The sequence below is a fragment of the Microcebus murinus genome, chromosome 3 (genome assembly GCF_040939455.1).
Source record: "Microcebus murinus isolate Inina chromosome 3, M.murinus_Inina_mat1.0, whole genome shotgun sequence".
NCBI classification, from domain to species: domain Eukaryota; kingdom Metazoa; phylum Chordata; class Mammalia; order Primates; family Cheirogaleidae; genus Microcebus; species Microcebus murinus.
The window spans coordinates 75,075,486-75,100,449 of record NC_134106.1 but is presented as its reverse complement, the minus strand read 5'-3'; the positions used below and the strand labels follow the sequence as shown (position 1 = coordinate 75,100,449).

Genomic DNA, 24,964 nt, shown 5'->3' with positions numbered 1-24,964 from the left:
AAGCATTTCTTTTATAGTTTGGGTGGAGAAAATGGTGAAATAAATTGCCTGGGTAGGAAGTTGCTTACACTGTCAGTAGAAGGGATGTGAGGTTTATATGTGTGTCCTTAAGCGTGTTCAGAGTTGGTCTTCACTTGACTGTCCTTTGTTTTGGAGTTTTTGTTTTTCAAAATAAGATGTCCTAGTCAGATCCTTTTAATCCTCTGAAAGTAATCCAAGTCTACAGAAACAGAGATGGATCTGTCCAGAGACTGAGTGGGATGAGCGTCAGTCAGGGAGAAGTAGTAGTACCCTGTGTCCTGCCCCAGCTGGCTTGAACGAAGACCACCGCACACACTCTTCAGAGTAGCAATTTCAATAGCACAGGGAGGGGACCAGGGTAGTGGGGGGCGGGGACATCATAAAAGGCACATGGAAAGGACTGGCTTAGGACCATGTTTGGGGCATGCGGTAGCAGCTTCTTTGACAAAAAGAAGGGTGATGCTTGAGAGGGACCATAGAGCATCTTTATAGTCCCAGGGGGCAGAATCAAGATTAGGGTGGGGGTTTGAAGGGAACATTTCCCTGTGAGGGGTAACCTTGTAGCACTCAGTGTCCTTCAGCACACACCTGCCCTGGAAGAGGGCACACAGGGCAGGAGTCACTAAGGGCTCCCACCTAGCACAAGCCGGTGGCTTCTGCTGTGACTCAGCCAGGGATGTCCTTGGATACAGGGATCACAACTCAGGGTCCGGGTTTGCTCCTGGCGTGTCCTCAGCTTCTAGTAAACATGTTAATATGTGTGTTGGGGACAGCTCAGGTGACATGGATGATTAGATCTTCTGGTGATGAATAAGAAATGAGAAAAAAGGCATAGCACATTAATCTTAATGCCTTTAACCTTGGACTTTATTATGAGAAACAGATAATGGTAAAAGAGGGAAAGTCACAAGAACACTAGTTTCCAACCTGTTTCCAACTAGTTTCCAACTTTTGTCCAACCTCTCAGCCTTGGTTTACTGGCAGCTTCCAAATGGTTAGACTGGAACTTGATGAAAGCAGCTTGTTTTGACCTTCTAACTCATGGCCACGTAATGGGAATGGGCAGTACACATAGAAAGAGTAAGTATGAAAACACGGGCTTCGTCTCATAAACTATTATTGGTGGTATTTTATCCTAGCAGCTGTTTTTAAAGCGCTCTCTTAAATTCATGTGACTGCCCAGGCTTGACACAAATGTGTGCTGGGGAAAAACAGATTGAGGAAACTGAGTACTAATGCTAAATACTAATGCTTTATTTTCTTTCTAATAGTTTTTCATTTTCATCCAGTGGCTCAGTGGAATTGATAGATGATGTGCCAAAAAATAAAATAACGCAAGTGAGAAAGACACCTGGAAAAGGGTGTGTGTGTGATTGGTTTCTGGCTCATTTTATTTCTGAAAACCATCAGAGTTGGAGATTTCCAACAGGTGATGCTAGCAGAAAGTGTTTACTGAAGTAAAACATACTGTGATGGCATTTATTCTCCTTTGCCCTATGGCTAACTGGGAATAGCGACAGCTTGGTCACTCAGGTGGGTTTTGTAAGGAAACCTTGGTGGGCTGGCTTGATGGCTTCCTTCCTCTTGTAAGCTGTGGATAACTTGAGAAAGATATTTCTGAAATATATTTTTTAAAAAGTAAGGGGACTGCTGAGTTGCATAAACATCCCAGAATTTTTATTTCTCCAAAGGCATGTTGAGCTTCCGGGTGGCCACCGGCAGAGGCAGGGTCTCCTCTAAATGTTCTTGGAGTATCTCTTGGAATTGGTTTAAAACTGATTTCAGAGTCCCCAGGGAAATAGTCCTATGGCTTTTGGTGGTTAAATCAGAATGTCCTCAGGGAATAAAGATGGACAGCGCCGTCTGAAGGAGGGGCCTTCTTTCCACTCATAGCCTCTCAGTCCCTGGCCGGGCCTGACTTGGGTCCCACAAGTGCTGAATGAGTGTGCACTTGTTTGGCTAAGTGTGTTCCACTGTGTGTTTAAAATACACAGCCATTTCTTCCAAGTCACACATTCCATGTCTCTGGGGACTGAGAAATCCTTTTCTCAGTTCTGAGTTGAATATTGATTCAGAGCTTAATTCATGTCAATGACTTTAAAATCTAATCTCGATTCTGCCCGAGTATTTGTAGATGACTGAACATCTGAAAACAGTACAGAGTGAAGCACTCCCATGAATTTTAATTTGGTTTCTGGTGCTGTACTTTAAACTCCAGTTAATAAGGTGGGAACTAAAACAGTGGCTGCCCTTTGGGGACGCATTAAGGGTTGTGACAATCCCATCCCCAGATAATAAGTAGAGAATGCTTATGTGTGACATGCCCCCATCCCCCGCCCATCCCAGCATTAGATGTCATTTCACAGCACTGTCACAGAGCGAAGGACGCTGGGTTCAGAAAGATGAGGTGAATGTCATGATGTGAATTCAGTTCCTTTGAGCACCTGCCATTTGTTACAGTGGGGTGGAAGCTCGTGGGCTTTAAAAGAGTTCAGAAGGTTTAGTTTGACTGATGTTGAGCTCATTATGAATTGACAATCTCATATTGTTTTGGTTTTTTCCCCCTGCCTTGGCTGGAGGCATTACAGAAAGCCCTTTCTGAAAGCCCCAGCCTGATTTCGCTACCAACCACTTAACCACGGTATTCATTTTTTCAATTGCTGAATTTTTAAGATTTTTAGATTACCTTATGAGTTAGAAAATAGTTCCATAGCTGAACCAGAGCAGGCTGTTAATTAAGAAATGTGTGTCTTCGAGTAACTAAATTGTTTGGCATTGGATAATGCCCTCCTCTGCCCCTTCCCTTACCCCCACTGATAAAGAAAAATGGATTGATTATACCACATGGTATTCTCCATAGGAAATAATGTTACCAGTAAGTTATGGATTTCAAAAAATTACTTCTAAGAGTTTCAATGAAAATTCAGCTGACATAACACACTTTTGATGAAATTGCCTGTGTGTGACAAGTTACATTACGAAAGTTTTGACTAGCGCCTTTTGTTACGAGTGAAGAGAAAGAAAACCTGGACCTAGGAAGTCCCCTGTTGCGCAGTCTGGTACTTTGTAGGATTGGAGCTTTCACTGCAGATTACAGTTTTGGAATAGCTTTCCCTTGAGAGCTGTTTATAGTTCATTGTGCTGGGGTTTTTTTGTTTGTTTGGTTGTGGGGTTTTTGTTGTTGTTGTTATTGTTTTTACATTTTAGTGTCAGGTTTATGGAATAAAGTGCTTTCTTAAATGCTGAAACTACATTTTCTGTGGATAAAAATGCATCTACTTAGTAATAAGAGCTTTTGTTTCAAATAAAGAATAATTTTAATGTCTAAGTATCAACACTTATGGTTGTCAGACACATTGCAGATTAACAAAATAAAACACTTATGCTTTTGAACTTAGCTTTCTTATAGACTGGGAATGTCAACATAAGTTTTGGCAGGTTGACTTTTCTTTCCATAGAAGAAACAGGCCATCTGTTTATCTGCTTCTCCAAAAATCAGCAGGGCATTTATCTCTAAGATGAACAAGTTGGATATTTTCCTCTTGGTGGCTGGTTAGGTTGAGGCACTCACTAGGTGTAGTTTTGATAAGTTGACTGGCTCCTTTGATGGTGCTTCAAGTTGCTAGCCCAAGCACGAGCCAGACGGAACTTTCTAAACCACACATAGAAGTAAGGGTGTTAAGTAGAATTCAGTAGGCTTCATCTGTGGGCTGGGGGAAATTAACAGGGGGAGTTATTTTGTTTTGTGTTATAAGAATTGTAAAATATTAAGTTTCCTTGTCCAGAAGAAATTGAGCAGTTAGTTGAAATTAGTCCACAAGAACATAAGCCCCATGGGGACAGGACGTGGTCTCCTTGGGTGCTCTACCCAGAGGATCTCCTGGAACAGTATCTGGCCTGTGGACATTCATGTTTGTGGGGTAGATTATTTTGATTTATTAAATCAATATTTTGATTTATTAAATATTGAGTAACTTGGCCAGTAATTTCTACCGGTCAGCCAACTTTATAAAGCATCAGTCTATAGTTCCCAGATTTTCTTTTGATAATTGGTGTTTTCTTCATTTCTGACTCTGAGTTGAAGGCAGTTTTCTTTCTCAACCATGTGCAGTGAGAAACAGGTGGGCTCTGAAGCCCGGGAGAGGTGGGCAGTGCTGGCCTGTGAGTGACCACACGGCATCCTGCTTGCTGGACTTCACCTGAGTACATGGGCAGGTGCGTCTCCCTCCAGGGCCTTAAGGAGGATTGTGTGAGACCTTCGTGTAGTGAACACTCAAAACAAAAGACCGTTTCCCTCCCCTTAAAGGTGAACTAACTTCTTAAAAGCTTCTGAGTCAGAACACTTGATGGCTGAGAGTGTAGAAAGAAGAGTTATGATTCGGTACCCGTGACAGAGGAAATTCTTAAAAGGCTGTAAACTCAGGAAAAGGAAATGAATTCCCTATGACAGCATCGTCACCTGCTTCACATCTACCCAGGGATTTTGTTTCCTACCATTTTAATTATTCAAAATGTAATTTTAACAGACTTTTACAGATCAACATTAGGATTATTTGGGCAACAAAGGTACAGCCAAGGTAATTTTTTATATGGTTGGGTGTATATTCAGGGGCCATGCCTGACTTGTCCTAAAGTCTCCCCCCTGCCCCCATCAGCCTCTGTGTTCCCCGCCACAGCTTCCTTTGGCGTCTTTCCCTCTGGCCTGTTAGCAGAGTACAGAGAACTCAGGAGGGGGTCTGCATGTGCCCCCCACCCATCCACCCTCACCTACCGGTTCCTGTGATACCCTGCCTCTCTCAGGCCCCCAGTCTTCGTGGTATCATTGCTGAATTCACTTGGATGGGGGATGGGGGGAAAGAGAAGATAGGGCAAGAGTTTTGAGAAAGATTGTCAAAAGCTCTTCACAGTGTTCCCTTCTAAGTGCTTTTATAGAGCTATAAATCAGCATCAGTTTTATTGACCTTTTACAAAAATACAAAACAGGAAGCTATATTCATGTTATGTCAAAGTCCAATCATCATAGGTTTTTACATATTTTGCTCTGGTTAAAACATAACACGTTTTTTGTTTTTGTTTTTTTTTTTTTTTGAGACAGAGTCTCGCTTTGTTGCCCAGGCTAGAGTGAGTGCCGTGGCGTCAGCCTAGCTCACAGCAACCTCAAACTCCTGGGCTTGAGTGATCCTTCTGCCTCAGCCTCCCGGGTAGCTGGGACTACAGGCATGTGCCACCATGCCCGGCTAATTTTTTATATATATATCAGTTGGCCAATTAATTTCTTTCTATTTATAGTAGAGACGGGGTCTCGCTCTTGCTCAGGCTGGTTTCGAACTCCTGACCTTGAGCAATCCGCCCGCCTCGGCCTCCCAAGAGCTAGGATTACAGGCGTGAGCCACAGCGCCCGGCCAACATAACACGTTTTTAAACATGCCCCCTTTCACAGTAAGTTAACATGGGTGCACATGAACATTAGCCGAAATCCAAGAATCTTACCTCTTTGCCTGTACACCTGTTACTGAACTGTTGGCCCCTGAGTGTGATGCTTTTTTTGTGGTACGTGGAGAATATTATTCTTCTAATGCATGATGGGCTCTCTTGACAACTCACATTTATGTTCTCCTTCAGTTTTGGCTGGCACATGGCTTTTAATGGTTTCATTAGCAAACGGATGAATATCCTGGGTGTGAGTGTTAGTGACAACTTAATGAAAGGTCGATCCTCCCTCTTTTTTCTCCTTTCAAAATGCCATTGCTCTTAGACCAAAACATTTCCTCTCCCCATGTGGTGTTTGCAGACTTGAACCCATTTTTATTGGCTGCATTAATATTGAGATAAAACATGCAATTACGCTATCATTAGGCCCTTTGGTAGCACTTTTAAAGACTGGCTGTTTGTAACACTGTAACTACTTCGGTAGGAGCCAACTCATTCCGGTTTCTCAGGTTTTCGCCTACTTTGCTTTGAATGGGACAGGGATTTCCTCTCATATCCCTTGGTGATATTTAAAATTTTCGTAGGAATTTTTACCTTGTAATAAAATCAATATGGTTATTTTACTGGCATATTGCATTTTTATGTTCTAATATGTTTCAAGCATATTTCTTTAGGGATATTTACTGTGTCATTTTTTTTTTTATGAGTGCCTTCTTGAAATGGAAGTATATGTGACTAGGCCATGATGTTTTTAATTCTTGCAACTCTGAATCTCCACTTTTGAAAAAGGAGATTATTCTTTAGCCAAAGTTACGTCGCTGACTCTGCCACAGTAATCCTTAATGCATGATAGTAGTTCTTGAAGTTAGGGAGCTTCCAGAGACATGGAACAGTATGTGACATGGGCTTGCTTCTGGAAACTTACTTTGGGGACTCTCTCAGTGCTTCATGGACCGCAATGTGATTTTTTTTCTTTTTTTCCTAATGCAGCTTCCATGAGGCAATTTCAGGCTGAACCTGCAGATATGCGCCCGGAGATATGGATCGCGCAGGAGTTGCGGCGTATCGGAGATGAGTTTAACGCTTATTACTCAAGGAGGGTAATGATCTTTTCTTTTCCCCTGTTTGTCCTCACCCTTTCCCCCTCCACACCATATTTTTTAAAGAGAGAAAGAGATGGGTCACAATTCCATGCTAATTCTGGAAATGAAGAAATGAAAGGTGTTGCCTCTGTGTGTGTGGCCTTCCGTTGTTTCTCCATTCCCATTTTCCATTGGTTTTATGGCTGGATTTAAGAGATGGCAATTAAGTGAAATACAGTAGGAGGCAGCAAAGGAGTTTTGTGAGCACAGACCTTAAAACATCGGTGCTAAAATCGGCTTTGAAATATTCCCTCCTAAATATTATTAATAAAGTTTTCAATCCATATAGGGTGTTTCTGCACTCCCTTTAGGCAGTTTGGGTGAAAGTTAAAGAAGTTTTAAAATTTCTGTCGTCACTCAGTCCAAGGGTGCAGTGCTGGCACTAATATAAAGGGCTTTCTTGGGACCTGCCGGGTGACCTGAGTTGGAGCCGCTGCCCGACTCTTGGGCCATTGTTGTCCTTGGGGATTCATTTATTGAAATGTATTAGGAAGCCACTAATTAATAGCCTGTAATTTGGTGTATAAATAATGGTAGTTGAGTACTACTTAAATTTTGAGGTGTGTTCTTGATTTTTTTTTTTAAATTTAGCCCTGTATCATCTTTGTGTATTTTTTGTTTGTTCGTTTATTTGCTTTGCCTGGTAGCAATATAAGTGACCATTTGGGCACATTTTTCACACGGGAGGTATTTTTAAATGTGCAAGCTTTAACTCCAGGAGTTAGGAACATTAGCATGTGTGACTGCCTCCTCTTCGGGGTACACTAGCAGATGTGTGATGTAATGTGATTTTGACTTGTTCACACATTTTTAAACACCTCATATGAAGATATTTCAGTGGATTTTTCCAAAGGGAAGACACTTAGTCTTATGTTGTGGAAAGTGTTAACGGTTGTTAATTTTCATTCACTCTTGTTTTAGTCACTTCTCTTCTAGCTCTGTTTTTTTTTTTTCTGAACATTCTTGTTTCATATAAGTACTTCTTAAAGATTTTTTTAAATCTCTTTTTTATTCTGGAGGGAGGTGGTACTTAGGACACCCCAGTGACTATCTCACTTTAAAAGTTAGTCTCTTTTTTAGCAGAGACATTTTCCCATTACAAAGGAGTCTTTTAGTTTTCAGTATAGAATCTCTATAAGAAGTGAAGAAACTTTCTGAAAACACATCAGATACTTTTACTTTCCCATGGTTGGGGGGTGTGTGTGTGTTTGACGAGAAGTGTGCTGTAGTAATGATGCTGTCATTGAATCGGAAGCATCCCATTGATAAATGGGCTTAGGAATTTCTTATGATATTGTCTTTAGCTGGCAAAACGCCTGGTACCCTCCATCTGGAAGGTTGGTTGATTTTGTAATTTGTCACTAAAGTTATTATTCCTCAAAGGGACTCTGGTGTTGCTGTGTGTGTGACTGGACTTGGCTATCCCCTGGTTGACGGGGGGAACTATGAGAAGCAGGACCTCCGTGTATTCAGGATGGAGGTGGGGAGGAAATAGGTCCTTCAGAAGGACAGGAGAATATATTTGAGTCCTGATTCTGGGGTTGTGTCCAGAGTCCAGCAGGGAAGATGATTTCTGATGGGCTTGGAGACCTCTCTCAGCCTAGGCAGTGAACTGCCCGTCCTGCCAGCCTGTCTTCTTGCCCAGTCTGGAAGGGGCTTTGCTTGGGGCTGGATCTGACTTAGATGGGGCTGCCCGAGAGGGATGAGGCCGTGGGCCCTGGTGCCCTTGGAGGCAGCCCACATACTGCCAGGAACTCTGGACGCTGAGATGAACCAGCACAGTGCTCCACTCTCAGGGATTATAGCAGAGCCTTGGGCCACACAGCTGGATATGTTTAAGGATATTTTGTAAAATTTCTCTTTACACCACAAAGTGTGAATGGATGACTCCAGGGGCTTTCCTGTGGGCCTGCCCAGGTGGGCCTGGTTGATGCACCTCCACAGCAGCCAGTGATAAGACATGAGCACAGAGTGGCATGAGGATTGGGGCACATCTGAGTCCCTGGCTGTCCTCTCATAAAGGCTGTCACATGATGAGTAGTTTGTCACGTGCAAGTGAAACATGGTCCTTTGCGTTGTCGTCGTTACCGTGCCTCTCCATTGAGGACAAGAGAGTAGCATCTACCAAGTTCCTAACCTGCCTCCCTCCTCTTCTCCCAGCGTTATTTCACAGTTTAATGTTTAAGTGTGCGTTCAAGATGGTCGTGTCCATTTTTTCAGATGAGATGAGACTTTACTGTTCCCCATATTTTTGGTAAAATAAATTTATTAGTTTCATTGCATTATTTGCAAGATTGTGTTACTGTGTATCTTATTTTGTGTATCTTAAAAAATAATCCAATGTAAAAAATGCAGTCACTAATAATTAAAGGACTTTAGCTTTCTTGGTGGGCTGAGATATATTGGGGGGAAGTGGGAATAGATTCTAGGTTGTAACCTCATTTTTCTAAAACAAAGGCCAATATAGCCCTCAGATTTTTTTTTTTAATTTTTATTTCAGGATATCATGAGGGTACAAACATTTTGTTTACATTTTATGTCTTTGCCTCACCCAAGTGAGGGTTATGGGCATGCCCTTCCCCTCTGCACTGCTCACTGCGTCCATTAGTTGTGAGTTTACCACCCCCCCCCCATAGCCTTCAGATTTTATAAATAGATAGTTGAAGACACTGGATGAAACTCTGGCTAGTGACACAGGGACCCCTGAAAGCCACAGACAGATGTTGTCTAGATCATTATTAGATTAAAATCAGTCCATGGTCCATAATCATGCTAATGTTCCATTGTTGAAAATTGGGGGCAGAAATCAGGGGAGGAAATGGGGACCCAGTTTGGAAAATAATGAATTAAAATTTTGTGTTCTCGGCCTGGCACGGTGGCTCACACCTGTAATCCTAGCACTCTGGAATTCGGAGGTGGGTGGATTGCTCAAGGTCAGGAGTTCAAAACCAGCCTGAGCAAGAGCAAGACCCCCGTCTCTACTAAAATTAGAAAGAAATTAATTGGCCAACTAAAAATATATAGAGAAAAAATTAGCCAGGCATGGTAGCGCATACCTGTAGTCCCAGCTACTCAGGAGGCTGAGGTAGAAGGATCACTTGAGCCCAGGAGTTTGAGGTTGCTGTGAGCTAGGCTGATGCCACGGCACTCTAGCCCAGGCAACAAAGTGTGACTCTGTCTCAAAAAAAAAAAAAAAAAAAAATTATGTGCTCTCTTTATGAGGGAATTACCACCTCTTAGTGAGCTAGTGTACATTGCCAGGCTACTTTAGGGTGGATATTAGCCTCTTAAATATTTACTGTCTTTGTTTGCTTAAACTGACACAGTGCCTTTTCTAAAGTATTAGTCTTTTATTACTATGAGCCTTGTGAAGCCTGACAGGATATTTTCCCATTTTTCCAATTAGAGAAATAGAGGAAGTTGTCGTGTAGTTGTCATGTATTCTGTCCACTTAAGGGCAGTGGGGAAGCGTATGAGACGGAGCTGTGGAGGCTGAGTCCTTGAAGGAGCAGGTGAGAGAGGCACAGGTGAGCGCTAAGTGTCGGTGCATGTCCCCTTTTCTCCTCCGATTCAGTGTGACTCTCCCAGATGGCCCTGCTGGACAGAATGGCCCATCCCCTTGGTTCAGCTGGAGTTTTACTACAAGTTACATGGATTTTTGGTAATAATTTCAGACTTACATAGATGTTGCAAGAATGGTACAAAGAGCCACCCTGTTATATCTACCATGTTTGTTTTAACATTCTCCCTCCTTATACACGTGTACATATTATTCTCTGACCGATTTGAGAATAAATTGCAGTCTTGATGCCCCTTTACCTATTCTTAAATACTTCAGTGTATATTTCCTAAGAATAAGAATATTATCTTACATAACTAGAGTGTAATTGTCAAGATCAGAAAATTAATAGTGTTATGGTACTATCATCTGATGTATGCTGTTATTCAGACTTTACCAACTGTCCCAACAATATCCTTCTTAGCAAAAAAAAAAAATTTAAAAAAAGGAATTTTCTGGCCCAAGATCCCATCAAAGATTATGCATTGAATTTAAGTGTCTTACTTCTTTGGCTCCATTAATTTGGAAATGTTTCTCATTGTTTGTCTTTTATGACAATGACATGTTTGAAGGGTCAAGGCAGTTGTGGTTTATAGACTGCCTAGATTTGATTTGTCTGATGTTTCTGCATGATGGGAGTCAAGTGTTGCATTTCTGGCAAGAATACTGCAGAAGTGAGCTGTCCTTGTCAGTGCTGCACTTCAGGAGGCCCATGATGCCCGTTTGTCCAGATTTGGCCCGTGGCAGCCCTCTGGTGCCTCGGTAGTACAGGCATATGTAGAACGTTTTGTGGGATAAAGCCCTTAGAAAGGCGCTGCTGTGGGGGGCACATTTGGGAGACTCCAAAGCAAGGAGAGGGAGGGCTGTCGGTGAAGTCTGGGTAGCATAGGGATGTTAGTAGGCCTGGAGGAAAGAGAAGTTCTCTGAAAAGCTAAATCTTTATTTTGGAATTAATGAAGAAGGCAAGCAGCCTGCCTTTAGCTGAGTGGCACAGCCTCCACCTTCTCTTCACCAATGGGGTGCATGCATCAGCACGAGACAGCCAGGTTCTTACTGCTCTTGAACAGCCTTTGCCAGTTTCTTCCATCACTCATGGAACTGCGTGAGTGAGTGCACATGCAGGTTCCTCTGCGGGAGGCAGTGCCAGCACCTGTATGTAGGTCATGGTGAGTTCCTCTGCAGGTATGGAACACAATTCTGGAGCGATGGCATCTGCTTGGGTGGGATTCTTGGCCATGGGCTGAGGCTGTGGTCTGAGCCTTGGAGGAGATGTGAGGCCCTTCAGAATATAAAAACACTTGCTCTTGGAGTAACTTATCCCTTCTACAACTGACATCCCCACCGACCGCTCCTGATACCAAAGCTGGGATCATTTACCTGCTGTGGCTTTCTAGGTGCTTCTCAGTCAGTCCATCCAGCTTGTCACTCTTGCGCAGGTAGACTGCTCCTGGTCATCAGTGACTTGAGCATGTCCTAGTGGTGGACCACAGTGGACGGCTGCACGTGAAGCCACAGCAGAGTCTCTAGATGGGGCAAGAGATAAGTGAAAACCCTTTCATAGTTTGATCAGGAGAAACAGTGCATCTTTGTTTACACTGCCTACTTCCTACTTTGTGCAGGGCATGTGCAGGCATGAATTGATTGAAGTGCACGTAGACCAGAGGATAGCCCTGAATCAGACAGAGTAGAATAGGGGGGAAAAAGTAGAACTCGGCCTGCAGACTGGTTTTGATGGAAACAAAAGTTTAGTTGAAGTATCAATACATTAACAGTTTTCTGTACTATATATGAACTTGCAGTCTTTATGTACCCTCCTTTGTAAGAAGTGACTGTAAGAAGTACCCAGTGCTGTCTCATTCTTGTTGTTATAAATGATAGTCATTCTTCTATAAGTAGGATACAAGGCAGAGGCCTAAATCATATAGCTTGCTTGGTAATTGCACAAATGGAAAACACACCCAGAAATGTGTGTTCTCAGCATTCTTTGGAGGGCTTCATTAATTGATTGTTGGAGTTTAATAAAATAAGCTGCTTTCTGTTACTGTCTGTGAAAAATATTAAATCGAAAGTAGACCTAACTCATGAAATGATGGGTTGCCCCCCACACTTACTCACGTGAGTTTATAGAATGCCAGTTTTCATACAAAAGCAGTCATAAATAGCCTGAAAGAACTGTTACCCGCCATTTATCAGTGACAGTTTTCAGGTTCAGCCATTGTTTTCCTTAGAGTTAGAGGAGGCAGTTCAGTGTTTTGGTTTTAGAAGCCTTTCATGCCTGCTTTGTGGCAGGTCTTTCCCATACTCACATGCAATGACAGGAAGGTGGTGAGCCCCGTTGGTTCTTCCTCTGAGGCTTTTGGGAGAGCATGTGGTTCAGATCATCTCGACTATGGATGGCTGATTTTCCAAAGGAGGGCTCTCTGTGCTGCTTGAGGACCCTGGCATCTCATGGGAAAATGCGTCCCAAAGAAGCTAGAGGAGATCGGAGTCAGATCTACCCCTTAGCCTTTAGGGGGACGCTCTTTGGTCTGTCCCTTAGGGGTGTGGTAAAGATTAAAGAGAACATTTATAGAGACAGAGCTAGAAAATGTTGTCTTTTGTTGTCACTATAATTCTGTTTCCTCTTACTTTGAACTAGAATTGAAATGTTTCTCAGCTGGTCTTCACAGTTTGGAAAGGGAGATGCCAGGAACACTGTTCACCAGTCTGTCTTTTAAATACGCAGAGCTGCTTTTTAAACAAGTTGTGCGTTCACCCCTACGGATGTGTGCTGAGTCTGTCTGGGCGAACACGGGGGTGTGTTCGAATGGCTGGGTGGGTGTCGGACTGGAGGCCTTGTGTTTATTCACGCCACGTGTGAGTGCTCCGTCTGTCGGGCAGGTGCCTACCCCGCAGGGCTGCCTTGCATTGGTGGGGCGGAGACCATCAACACGTAGCCTCGAGGAGATGCAGCTGCCTGGAGGGGACTTAGGAGTCTAACTGGGGTTTTTTTTTTTTAATCTCTTGAGGAGGAAATGAAGATGCATACAAAGTAAGGCTTGGCCCTTCTGCAGGCTTACAAAAATAATAAGCCTCTCGCATCATCCTTCGCTAGACTTCTACCAGCTGAACCAAAGCAGAGAGGTTTTAGTTGTGGTTAAAGTACGTTACGTCTCACTTAGCATTTTTCTGAGGCTGGAGCATTTCGGAACAGTGTGTTCCTGTTCTGAAGCCAATATTTCATGGTGCCTCACACAGGGGATGTAAGAACAGTCTGTCGTCTCTGTGGTTGGCCATAGAGCAGTGACAGGCTTCAGAAGGGGGGGTGGTCAGGAGTTATTCATCTTAGCCAGCTCCAGCGCTGGAGGCTGGCCTCCGACAAGCGAGAGACCCACCAAGTTAGGGGTGTGTGTCCTACGGCCTGAAGACCACAATGCACAGCAGCCCCACCTGGAAGCAACCTGGAAAGAGATTATTTGTCCCGACAAAAGCCTGAACTCTAATAGTTTCTTTGAAATGATGCATTGAAGATAGGATATAAGTTTGGGTCATGCAAATGTAGTTTTTGTGTGATTTCTGAGCACTGCATTGTCACCGTAGCAGGTTAGCTGCAGCTCTGTTGGCTTCGCGGTGTTGGGGAAGAGTGCTTTCCTGGTTTGGGGGTAGAGGCACCACACGCATCTGGGTAGAGGAGCTCCCCCAGCGCCCTGTCCCCAGCTGTTGTGACATCAGAGCGCATTGGGCACAAGTTATGCAAATGCCCCCGTTGCTTTGGTGATAAATAGAAAGTGAATTTGGTCTCTGGGCAGTGTTGCAGCAGCATTGGTCTGACACCCAAAAGCAGCAGTGTCACCAGCAGTGCAGCGTGAGCTGAGCTGCTGGTCGACTGTGGTTCTTGGTCTGAAAGTGGAGAGAGGCCGGATCTTCCTGAAGAGATGCACATCGTGTGGATGGTGGTCTTCCTTCAGAATCACGGGGTGACTTCTGTCCCCTACCCCCCACCACCTTTGATTATGCCAATGCCCAGCACTGTCACGGAAGATACTGTGATGGCCCCTGGGTGTTCTCAGCTCCTGGATGTCTCCCCCAAACTCTCTGTCCCACGGTCCCTGGGGGAGCGGACGCCATCCGACTTACATTGCATCCTTAGTTGCCCATACCTGGAGCAGAGATCTTTCTGTCAGAGTCCTCTCAGGTTTCACAGTCCAGAATTCAGTCTCCTATATAACATGTTACCACTTAGAGATAAATCTGGTGTGTGTTTTGTTTTTTAAATTCAGGACATCTTTGAGCATTCAGTCTTGAAATTCTATAAGAAGCAGGTTTTTGAACAAGTTAAATTCCTCTGAATCTCAGAGTCTATAGGTACACCTTGCTTTTTTTTGATTTGTTTCTTAGAATTGGGAATTGAGCTCACTTTGATATGACAATGAAGATGATGTCACATTTCCCTTGTTACTTTGCCTGTCAGGAAACTCTTACCTGACAGTGTGGCTCTGTTGCAGCAAATCTCACCCCTAGTTCTTAGGATAATTGTCTTTCTTGATGTCATTTCTGATCTCCCTTAATGTTTTTTTATTATGTTGTACATGCCCATGTGTTTTTTATTGTAAGTCCCCCTCAAGTAATGCTGAGTGTCCGTGTGTATTGTATTGATTGTTGTTTGGCTCGGAGGATTTTGGCCCTGCCTTTGGAGCCTAGATCTGGACTGCGTTCTTTGCTGTGCTAGGATCAGGTGGTCGTTCTTGATTTTCATTCCCCAAGCTCTGTCTGTGACCTCACTTAGCCTAAAACAAGGCTTTCCTCAGGTCTGAGGAGCAATGAGCCCTCCCTGGGCTCAGGCATGTGACCTGTGAGGAGGAGGAAGAGGTGTTAGCCCCAGAGATGCCTCTTGACTTCTGTCCTTCCTCAGGTATTCAGCTTCCTCAGGTATTCAGTGTCGCCTCTGTTTTGGGAGCCTGCATATCGTCTTAGGTGATGGGTGTGTGTGCCTTCTTGGCGGGGAGCGTGGGCCCCAGAGTACCCATCCTGGCCCTGCCACCATCTTGTACTGCTACCTCCAGCCAGTTGCTGGGCCTTTGGCCTGTTACACTGTCTGTGAAACAGCATGGGGAGAGCTACGCTGGCTCCTGGGGTTGTCGTGAAGACTGAAAATCATGTGCTAAGTTGTCTTATTCAGTGGCGGCTATGGGTGATGATTCTCCTATGGCTAAGCTCGGGCACACAAAATCCAACAACTCATTGTGTCCCGGGCTGCCTTTTAGAGACCAGGCTCATCTCTCCCTGCAGGAGGGTGAAGCCGAATCCAAAGCTGCATTTTGCATTCTGGTGGTCAGCCTGATCCATTCCCTGGGGTCAGGGCCTCTTCTGTTTCCCAAACACCTGCTTCCCTGGACGGAGCAAGAGAGCATTGTTTTGGCTGTGATTATTTGGGCACTAAAATGTAATTAAATTCCCCAATACTGGATTGATGGTCCCACGTGTAAATTGAGGATGTCCCAGTGCTAAGGCTGTGGTGGTGGCTTGTGGCTGTGCTTAGTCACCCTCCAGCCCTGTCCTTAGCCCCACGTGGCATGGCTCAGGGTAGTGATGGTTGGAGTTTAGAGCCTGCACGCTCCTGTCCTGCACTCAGAGTTCCTCGCTGCGTGGGCTACTCCAGACCCTGGAGAGTCGGTGGGAACCCCATGCTAGGGCTTTCCCTTGGCACAGCCCCTCCCCAGCTGCCACCCAGGTGAGTCTGCGTCATTTGGTGTCACTCGGGTGTATCAGGAACTATTCAGGAATTCCCTGCCATGTGCACTAGACACCATCTCAGATTTTTCACATCTCTAGATACGAAAAGATACCTTAGAGTGGCCAAGTCTACACCAGGGAAGCTTGGAGACTGAGTCCTGCGGCATCTCTCCACTCTGAGGGAACTCGTCCATAGGAACAGTCCTGGGACTTGGCATAAGTTTTTCCTTCTGGTTTTTGTGAAGTCAGACACTCACTGTTTAGAATGTCCTCTTTGCTGTTTGCCCGTTCTCATACTCAGTGCCCCCAGCCTTCCTGCCTTTGCTCAGCTTCATCTCTCCACCTGCAGCACCCTTTCTCCTCTCGTCCTTCCGAGTCACTCCCTTTTCCCTTCAGAGCCCAGTGCCGGGATTAGCGCTGGCACCTTCCTGCCCTGGCTCTCCCACTCACCTCTCTGGCTGGTGCTTCTCCTTGCCGTATTGTCTTGTTTACTGTCATGTGCTGGCGACACCGCTGTCACCCGTCAGGCCTGGTTAGGTACACAGTCAGGCCGTGGAGTCCGGCCCTGCCCTCACGCAGGCTGGCATCAGGGCCAAGCTGCCGCAGCCTCTGCCCAGACGGGCAGGGACTGTCGGGAGCCGGCTCCTGGAGGAGAGTCATCTGTGGGCATGCGGGGTGACCATAGCGGTCGTCTACCCAGGTGGCCCAGCCCACATGCAGCCCTTACTGAGGGCGCGGAGGTGATGGGACCCAGCAGGACGGGGCCCTCCTCTTCCGGTACACGTGAGATTGCGTGTACCTGAGAGAGGGGAGAACGGAATTTGGACAACCATCACATGAGTTGTACCCAGAAGCACATTTGGTTTGTTAAAATTATCTCCCTCGCTCGAATGAGTCATTGTAATATAACTTTTTAAAGCATTTTTGCAATTTAGACTCAAAGGTTGTTAGTTGCCAAAGTCTGATCTACGAAGTATTAGTTTCACTGAAAGAGCGATGGGCCAAGAAGGACAGGCAGGCATGAATGAAAGGGGTGTGAGTCTGCTAGGGCCGCCCTGCACAGCACCGTAGACTGGCCTCACATGGCAGAAACTCGTCTGCTCACGGCTATGGGGTGCTGGTTCTGTGGTCTGGGCATGGGCATTCGCTCCTCTAGGCCTCACTCCTTGATCTGCATGTAAATGCTGTCTTCTCCCCATGTCTTCCCGTGGCCTCCCTTTCTGTGCGTGTCTGAGTCCCAGCCGTCTCTTCTCGTGAGGATGGCTTGGATTGGGGCCCACCCCAGTGACCTCCTTTTCAGTTGATCTCCTTATCAAAGACTCCATCTACCTCCAGTACACTCACGCTCTGAGGTACAGGGCTCAGGACTGTAGCACATGAGTTTGGGGGATGCAGTTTAGCCTGTCACAGAGGGGAAGTTTCAGGAGGGAGGTGGAACTTCTTTCCTGATTATACTTATTTTAGTTGTTTTTAATGTTTTAATCAGGAAAGGCAGTCTGTCTTTTTTATATTCCCCTTTTGGAGTGGCAGGACATAAATGCACCTTTGATACACAGATGCCTCTTCCATCTGATTAAGAACCACTGGAGCCGATGCAGACTCTGGGACAGCAGGCGGGGCGGGCCCCGCAGACACAGCAGGTGTCGGGAGGGAGGGCCAGGTGGCCCCGCTGCTGCTCCTATGGTGCTTTGAGTGTCCTAGCCCCACTTCAGATGTCAGGGACCACTGGCACTGCAAATCACAGTGCTTGTCTCAGCCTTACTGTCACACTTGCATGCAACTGATAACTGCCCCATGATGCTGCCATTGTCATTTTTAGATCCGACTTTTGAATTCTGCCTTGGATGTGCTTCTCTGGCTAGAACCCGCCAGGTATATGCTGACTTTGACCTCTCACCAATGTGCTTCATCTTAGGGGTTTTCTCTAATTGCGTTTGAACTCTCTCCTAACCCCTTACACCACCCCAAAGGCCCTGGTTTAGAAGCTGAATCGTAGCAGCAGCTCCTCCTCTGTCTGGATCCTAGGGAGACCTCCCACTGGAGCTGGCGGCACCCTCGGCGATCCGCACGTGCTGAGTGTTGGGTTCTGCATCCTCACTCTGTGCGGCTCTGGGCCACCTGCCCCAGTTTAGTGTCGTCAGGCCCAGACTGTAAGCCATGCTAATTTTTATGGCTGCAGGAATTAGAGGGCAGCGAGTCTGCCAGGAGTAGGAGCTGCCTGTCCCCCAGCTGTCTTCCGCAGCACGGGCCGTACGCACTGCGCCAGCAGCAGCCCCAGCCGGCTGTGCCAGCTGTCAAGGGCTTTCTGGGCTGGCACAGCTCTTGGAATCAGTGGTAATGGCTTCCCCCGTTGAACGCTGTCCAAAAGCAATTGCTCGTCGGCTTAACAGCGTGTGCCGTGTTGTCAGGCCCACTGTCCGAGAGGGCAGGCGTCCCGGTGCCCCCACAGACAGCTGCAGCATCTTCTCCTTGGTTAGGGATTGGGCATTCTTTTTGCCAAAATCTCCTCCGTCTCCCCCCCTCCCCCCTCCCGCATGTCATTGAATACTACCTCTGAATCCCTTAAAGCTGAGCAGGAAGCAGACCTCTAGAAGCTTGGTAAGATTCTCCTAGAAGGTGACTTTACTGACCCTTGGTCACCGCCGCCTACTGCCCTCAGACAGTGGGTGGGAGAGTTCTGCTCTCAGAAGCTGCCTGTGCTAGAACATGAAACTTGCCAAGTGTAAGCAATTGGGGTCTGGCCTTCCCGTGACCCAGTAGTCCCCTTGTGGGTGTCACTTTGACTGTACACACCCAGTCAGCCCCCTCCTCGGGACACGCTGAGGACAGCGATGACGCTAGGTTGTCACGAGACTTCCCACCTTGGATTGATGACTTAGCCCATCATAGCACACCCTTTCTTCGTTTTAGTAAGTCGTGGTTTTATTTTGAATAAGCCTCTCTTTCAATCTATTAATATTAGTCTACACTAAAATTAACCTTCCCCTAAATTATTCTCACACAGAAGCAGCAGAGTAATTTTGAAAGTTAAATCAAAACAAAGCAATCTTGTGTGTAAAACAGATAAAAATCACAGACTGTGGTTACAGGGTGCCTCTACAGGAATCGCTTACATAAAGCTGATTTCCTCCAATCTTGTTATGGAAGGAAAAGGGGAAATGCCCTGGCCTTATCACAATCCCGTTCTGTCAAACAAGCGCTGGAGAGCTTGTGTAAACAGTGGAGAGAAGGGAGCTCCCGCTGCAGCTGGTGTCCGTGGGGGCCGTTTGGGGTCTGCGAGGGGAGGGTTGTCTCAGCCCGATGCATGGTCAGTGGTTCCCACAGTGGTGTGTTGGAAGCCTCCCCCACCAGAACGAGAAAGAACTTCGTGGAGAACTAGACAGTCACACAGCTGGTCTTAAGTGTGGGTTAGTCATTAAGGAAATGACCGGGGCAGATCTCAGACTGGAACAGTGAAACGGGTGGTGGCTCATAGCGCTGGGGCAGATGTGTTCTGCTGCTTTCTTCGGCCACGCCGAATCCTCACCTTGCACTTACCCACCAAATGGATTAGAACCCAAAGGTGGGTGCTCTGGAAGGCCTGAGGACTCTGAAAGCTTTGAGTAACCCGGCGATTTCCTTTTGCACAGTTTCTTAGCTTGTAATCCACATACAGTGGTCACTGGCAGAGAGGCTTTTTCTGTTCTTAATTGCACTTTTCCCCCCACAACACTGGAGTATGGGAGGGTGGGGGTGTCTGTGATGGTGGGCACCCCGCTGGGGCCCAGTGTTTATCGCAGCTGAGCGGCCAGAGGCGCAGTGGTGCATTGCTGCACCACTTTATTTAGCTTCTTAGGGCAAATTACCCCAAATCACTGGTGTCTCAAATAAATTACAGCTACCAGAAATTCACCCTTGGGGAGAGTCTGAAACATATTTGAATGCCAGCTGACTTGGGTGGTAAGATGGTTCCTACACATCTACCAAGCGCATCCTGTCCTTCCTTCTGTCCCTCTGCGCCCGCCCTGCCTCTTTCCATGACAGACCAGCTCCAGTGACTGAGGGCGGCTGTTCTCCAGCTCTGTTCCAAGTCTGCCGTCCTGAGCACTGGGATTCAGGGTCCCTCTTTGAGTTTCCTGAACGTTCTTTTGGTTGCTTTTTTTTTTTCTTTCTTTCTATTTTTAAGGAAAAAAAAAATCATTTGGTATGCCTGCCCTTTCTATGGTGACATCTTCCCTTTGCAGGGGAGATGGAAACAAGTTCCTGTAGCAGTCTCGGGGAGGAATTGCACTTAGACAACACACTGCTCTTTAAGGGGTGCCTTCCATAGCAATTAAGATGGGATTGGTCATTCACTTAAATATGGGTACCCTCCCCTCTCCTCCCTGCCCGCAAAATCAGGGAGAAACTAAGAAAAGCCTTCTTTTCTTTTGTTTCAGGTATTTTTGAATAATTACCAAGCAGACGAAGACCACCCTCAAATGGTTATCTTGCGACTGTTACATTACATTGTCCGCCTGATATGGAGGAGGCATTGACGAGCTCTTTGCGGAGCCAGGATCCGTGCAGACATTTCACTCGCTCAAACCCACAAGCCCCAGCACCGCCGTCTCTTGGTGCCATTCCTCTGCAGCCAGCGGTTCTTTCCCAGAGGAGGCGGCCTGCGGAGGGGCGGGCCACGTGGTCAGAAGACATCGAGCTGGATGTGAACTTGACCTTTCTGTTCCTCGACACAGCAGAATTTTCTAATGGAAGTTGTGAATGTAAATGAGGGAGGATTTCTTTTTTTAAATGTACAAACCATGGTTCTTTGGAGCAGGATTTTATGCAAGAATGGTGTTTACATGTGGTGTGTTTTTCCCCCCCCCACCTTCTTTAATAAGAACAGGTTTTTCAAAAAGGAAATGGAAACTTTTTAACCAACTCATGAACGATTTTTGTACTAAAAATTTAAGAACCTATTGCCTAATCTCAGAGGATTATGTAAACCCTGCAGTGGAAACTGAGCCAGCTAATTTACAAAGCTGCCTTAGTTTATTTTTAGAGATTACAGAAGTTTTAAACAGGGAGAAGTATGATATGCCCTCTCTCTTCCCTGCCATTGCCTCTTTCATCTTTTTTTCAATTATTATTAATGCCAAAAGAATTCTTGTGAAATGAAATTGATTAAAGGGGCAAAAGGTCTGTTGTCAGCCTGCATTAGTATGCCACTCCCTTTTTGTAAATATGTAGCTCCTTAAATTCAGTTGCATCTGTGGCAAAATTTCAGACTATTTTTGTGTATCTTTCTTGATCTACTTTTTGTGATGCTCCTCTAGTCTGGACTCAGATGCACAAATTTGGTCCAGTGCGTTTTCATGATAAAATGTAATGGGATCAGAACAAGAGTTAATATTTGCCTGTATCACACAGATCCATCAGTCTATTATTAACAAAAGCACCAGGTGCTGGTTTTCATTCAGTTTTGGTGGGGGCATCGTTCACAAGTATTCTGAAGGGGTAATAGCAGTCCTAACAGCAGACAAGTGTCACGCTCCTCTGCGCTGTTGGCTTTTCTGGCTGCAGGCTTTCCCGTGGTCACAGGATGTATTGTCAGCAGCAGGTTGCAGATGGTCACCATGCCCACGTGCAGCACAGTCCTGCTGCAGGTGTCCAAGCTCGCGCCCTCGTGGGGATTGGTACAGTCCCTGGGTGGGGCTTCAGATGGCCACTTGCCAGGCCTCCTGGCTTTTACTCCACAGGCCAGAGTCTATCTGGCCTGTGATGCCTGGCACTTGGTCCCCATTCCTGACAGCCCACTTTGAAATACAGGCTTAATCCCTCTTCCACCAACTGTAGAAGAATTTCGTTGGGCAGAAGTCTCTTGTTCCATTCTTCTTGGGCTAGTTGGGCTTTGTCAGGCCACTCATGCCCCCGCCTCTGCAGGGGCGCTTTTCTTCGTACCTGCCCTTAGGATTGTACCTGCCGTTTGGATTGCGGTGGGCAGGAAGCCCAGTCAGTCATTTCAAAGGTAGACAGACACGGGGGAGACCCAGGAAGGAGACAGATGAGGGAGCTGCAGAAGGAAGGGGAGAGGATTCTGTGAGCCCTGTAACTCTTAAAATTTTTGAAAACTTTCAGTCATTAAGCAACTTTTTAAAAGAAATTCATGACTTTTCAGATGAGTCAGCAGTGCCAACAACAGTCATATTTACTTTTGCCCCGTAGAGAAACTAGTGTTTTCACATCATTAAATTAAGTGGAAAAATCTATTCATTTGTATCTTCATAATTTTTATATACATATATATATATATATATACTGCATATATACTTTTAGGGTAGAGGTGATTTGATTCCAGATAATTCTTTTTAAAAATTTTTCCTTTTCCTCAAAATCGTCCTTGGGCTTTTGAATATTTGTAAAGCTGTTCGGCTCGTTCCCTGGCGTGTCTTGAACCCGCTTGTAGGGTCACACCGCGTCCTGGGCTGTAAGTGGTGGGAGAGCGGCAGCTGTGGGCCTGCTGGACACACACACCAAAGACGAGTTTGGTTCTGGGCCCTCCCCCAGGACCCGCGTGCTCATGTGCCAGTCTCTCTGCGACCGGAGCACTTTACTCTGTCCCCTCAGCTCCAGGGCTCCTGGGAGCCCGGGGTGCGGCCGCAGGAGGCTCGGCTTGCCGGTGGTGCCCAAGGGCTTGTTTACCTCTGGCCCAGCAGCCCTCTCGGCCTCCAGGATGGCTGTGGAGGCAGCTCCTGAGGAAATAAGAGATTCTATGAATTGAAGAAGTATTAAAGGACGGGATGTTGGCACCGGAACTTAGAGAGCTGGCTGGCTGTCTCTGTACTGTATGTATCTGTTTATCAAGATGCCTCCCTTACCGAAAGGATGCCTACCTACCATGGGTATACCTTTGACTTTTTATTTTTTATTATAATTTTTTAATGTTTTTTGTAGAAAAAAAATTAACTAGATCCCTTTTTTTGAAAACTTAATGCGGGTTTTGTGCCTTGACAACCTCTCCCCATGTGAGGTTTGTAAAAAGTGTCCTGTGACTCAACACGAAATGCAATAAACACACACAAAATAACTTCATGAGTGATTCTTCAGATTTCCTTCCCAGAAACGAGTTGATGAAGAATTTGAGGGCGGGAGAGGGATGTGGAGAAATTAGTTTAAAATTCCTTCTGAGTTAAAAAAAAACAAAAAAAAAAACAGTACACAGTGGAATACAGTTTTCTGCTGTTTCCCCTTCTTAATATTGTATATATTTTGACTATTTATTAGATTAGTTTGTCATATTTTACTTATCAACTGAGCCAGATGTCTGTGTGCAATTGTGTTTTCTTTACCTTTTCTTGTAAAATTTTGTACAGCATAAATGAGTAAAAATCACTGTTTTTCTAAACTTTTTCAGAACTGAGGATTGTAAATATTGTAGATTCTTTTTCTGTGTAATGTGTCCTACTGTTTCATAATGCTGTAACTTGTAGAAATATTGTATATTTATTTTCTGCTTATTTAATGTCTTAAGTTCTGGAAAGTGTTGACATCCCCATCCCCCACACCCCCGCCATCCCCACAGATTGCTTTAACCCCAAGGCGTGAGGTGGAGACTGGTGAGCTCCCTGCAGACCTCGTGGTCTTCCAGCTTCGGGTCCTGGTGTTTCCAGCCAAATGGGTTTCAGTTCTTGGGCTTTGCTGCCCCTCTAGTAAAGTCTGTGTTTAGATGCCAATGAGAAGCTGTCAATCTGGCAGGCTACAAAAGTCCACGCCGGAGAAATACCTAGCAACCTTCCTTTTGTTCAGAGCAGCTAGCTTCTCATAGAAGCGAGTTTTGCTAACTCCAGGCCTTATCTTATAAAGTGTATTATTGGCAAATGGGAAAGATTTTTGTCACTGAAAAATTTATCCCTGACTGCTCAGTGTTGAGAGACATGAAAATGTGCCACCTCTGGAGATGCTGCCTTGGGGTTGGTTGTCCAGGGCAAGGTGGGTCAGGGGGCTCCTGCCTAAGACCACCTCGTGCCACTAACCAGTTCCTTGTTGGCAACTGATGATAGTTGGGGTCCCCCTGCCCTTGCTGTGTGGCTCCCTGTGCTTTGAGGTGTGGAATAAACTGTACATCCCCTTCCCCACCCATTTGGTCACTGCATTTGGTCAGCCTGCTTCTTCAGGTCCATGCCCTCCACTTCCAGAGAGGCTGGGGGACCCCAGGACTGGGTGTCAAGATGTGAAAGCTCATGGAAGCTCTAGGGAGACGTCCTAGTGGTTCCGTGTGGGTGGTTGTGCCATCCCTGCTGATTTAGCCTGGTGCCTGTGTGTGTCATCTGGCACACACGTGTGTGCGGGATTTGTCCCCACGCAACGCTGAATCATTTGGGGTCTAGTTCAAACAGCATTGTGTGTAAGAAGCATCCTCAAGCTCCCAGCTAAGTAACTTGACTACTTTTATTTGGGACTTTCAGACGTTAGAAGCTTTCTTAGGTTTTATGTCCAGGTTCTGTGACCACTAGTTACTGTATCAGAACTCATCAGGTACCCATTTATAAATAGCACTGATCTGTTTGTATACTGATCCTTCACTAACCTGTTTCCTAGGACCCAGCATATGTAGCATTTGTATTGCAATTTCCCTGGCTTACTTGTGTTTTGCACTGACGAATTTTGACAGGGTAATTGCCACTTTACTTGTGCAATACTGCTGTAAATAACTGCAGATTTTTTAAATAAACTCAATCTTTTATGTCCTTAATGAATTTTATATAAATAAAACTTTCAACTAGTTTTGGTGAGCTGTTTGATTTCTTTTCACAGCGTGGCAGAGAAGCAGCTGAAGTTATATACAAACATACACACACCATATACACACCCGCACACATCTGTCTTTATCAGTCATAGATTGTATTAGCTGTGAGTAGCTCTTGTAAACGCTTGCTTGAAGATGAATCTGTGCAGTATACTTAAAAGCAAACCACTCTAAAGATTTGAAGTGACTGGTGACAAAGTATTCTGCCCACGTAGTGCCATATGACTCAGCTCTTGGGTGGGTGGGTGGGAAGAGTTAGGACCCAGTTCTGCACTGTATCGATGAGTGATTATGGCAGGTGCCCGGCCATCTAACCCATCTCACAGTAGAAGA

The 24,964-nt window shown here is 45.6% G+C and overlaps 1 protein-coding gene and 1 long non-coding RNA gene across 4 annotated transcripts in view; one reads left to right on the top strand and one right to left on the bottom strand.

Annotated features, from left to right (window-relative positions):
* BCL2L11 (BCL2 like 11) overlaps window positions 1–24,609 on the top strand; it is a 45,453-nt gene extending 20,844 nt beyond the window's left edge. For all 3 annotated transcript variants that reach the window (XM_012742797.3, XM_012742788.3, XM_012742791.2), the window contains 2 exons: window positions 6,442–6,551; window positions 20,283–24,609. In XM_012742797.3, coding sequence (XP_012598251.1) covers window positions 6,442–6,551; window positions 20,283–20,381 — 209 coding nt within the window. In that variant the 3' untranslated portion in view covers window positions 20,382–24,609. The remainder of the gene's footprint in view (window positions 1–6,441; window positions 6,552–20,282) is intronic.
* On the bottom strand, window positions 11,201–12,547 carry LOC142870062 (uncharacterized). The gene is made up of 3 exons (XR_012918599.1): window positions 12,459–12,547; window positions 11,530–11,675; window positions 11,201–11,431 (listed from the first exon to the last, which is right to left on the bottom strand). It is a non-coding gene; the product is annotated as an uncharacterized LOC142870062 (long non-coding RNA).
* Window positions 24,610–24,964: the final 355 nt, after the last annotated feature.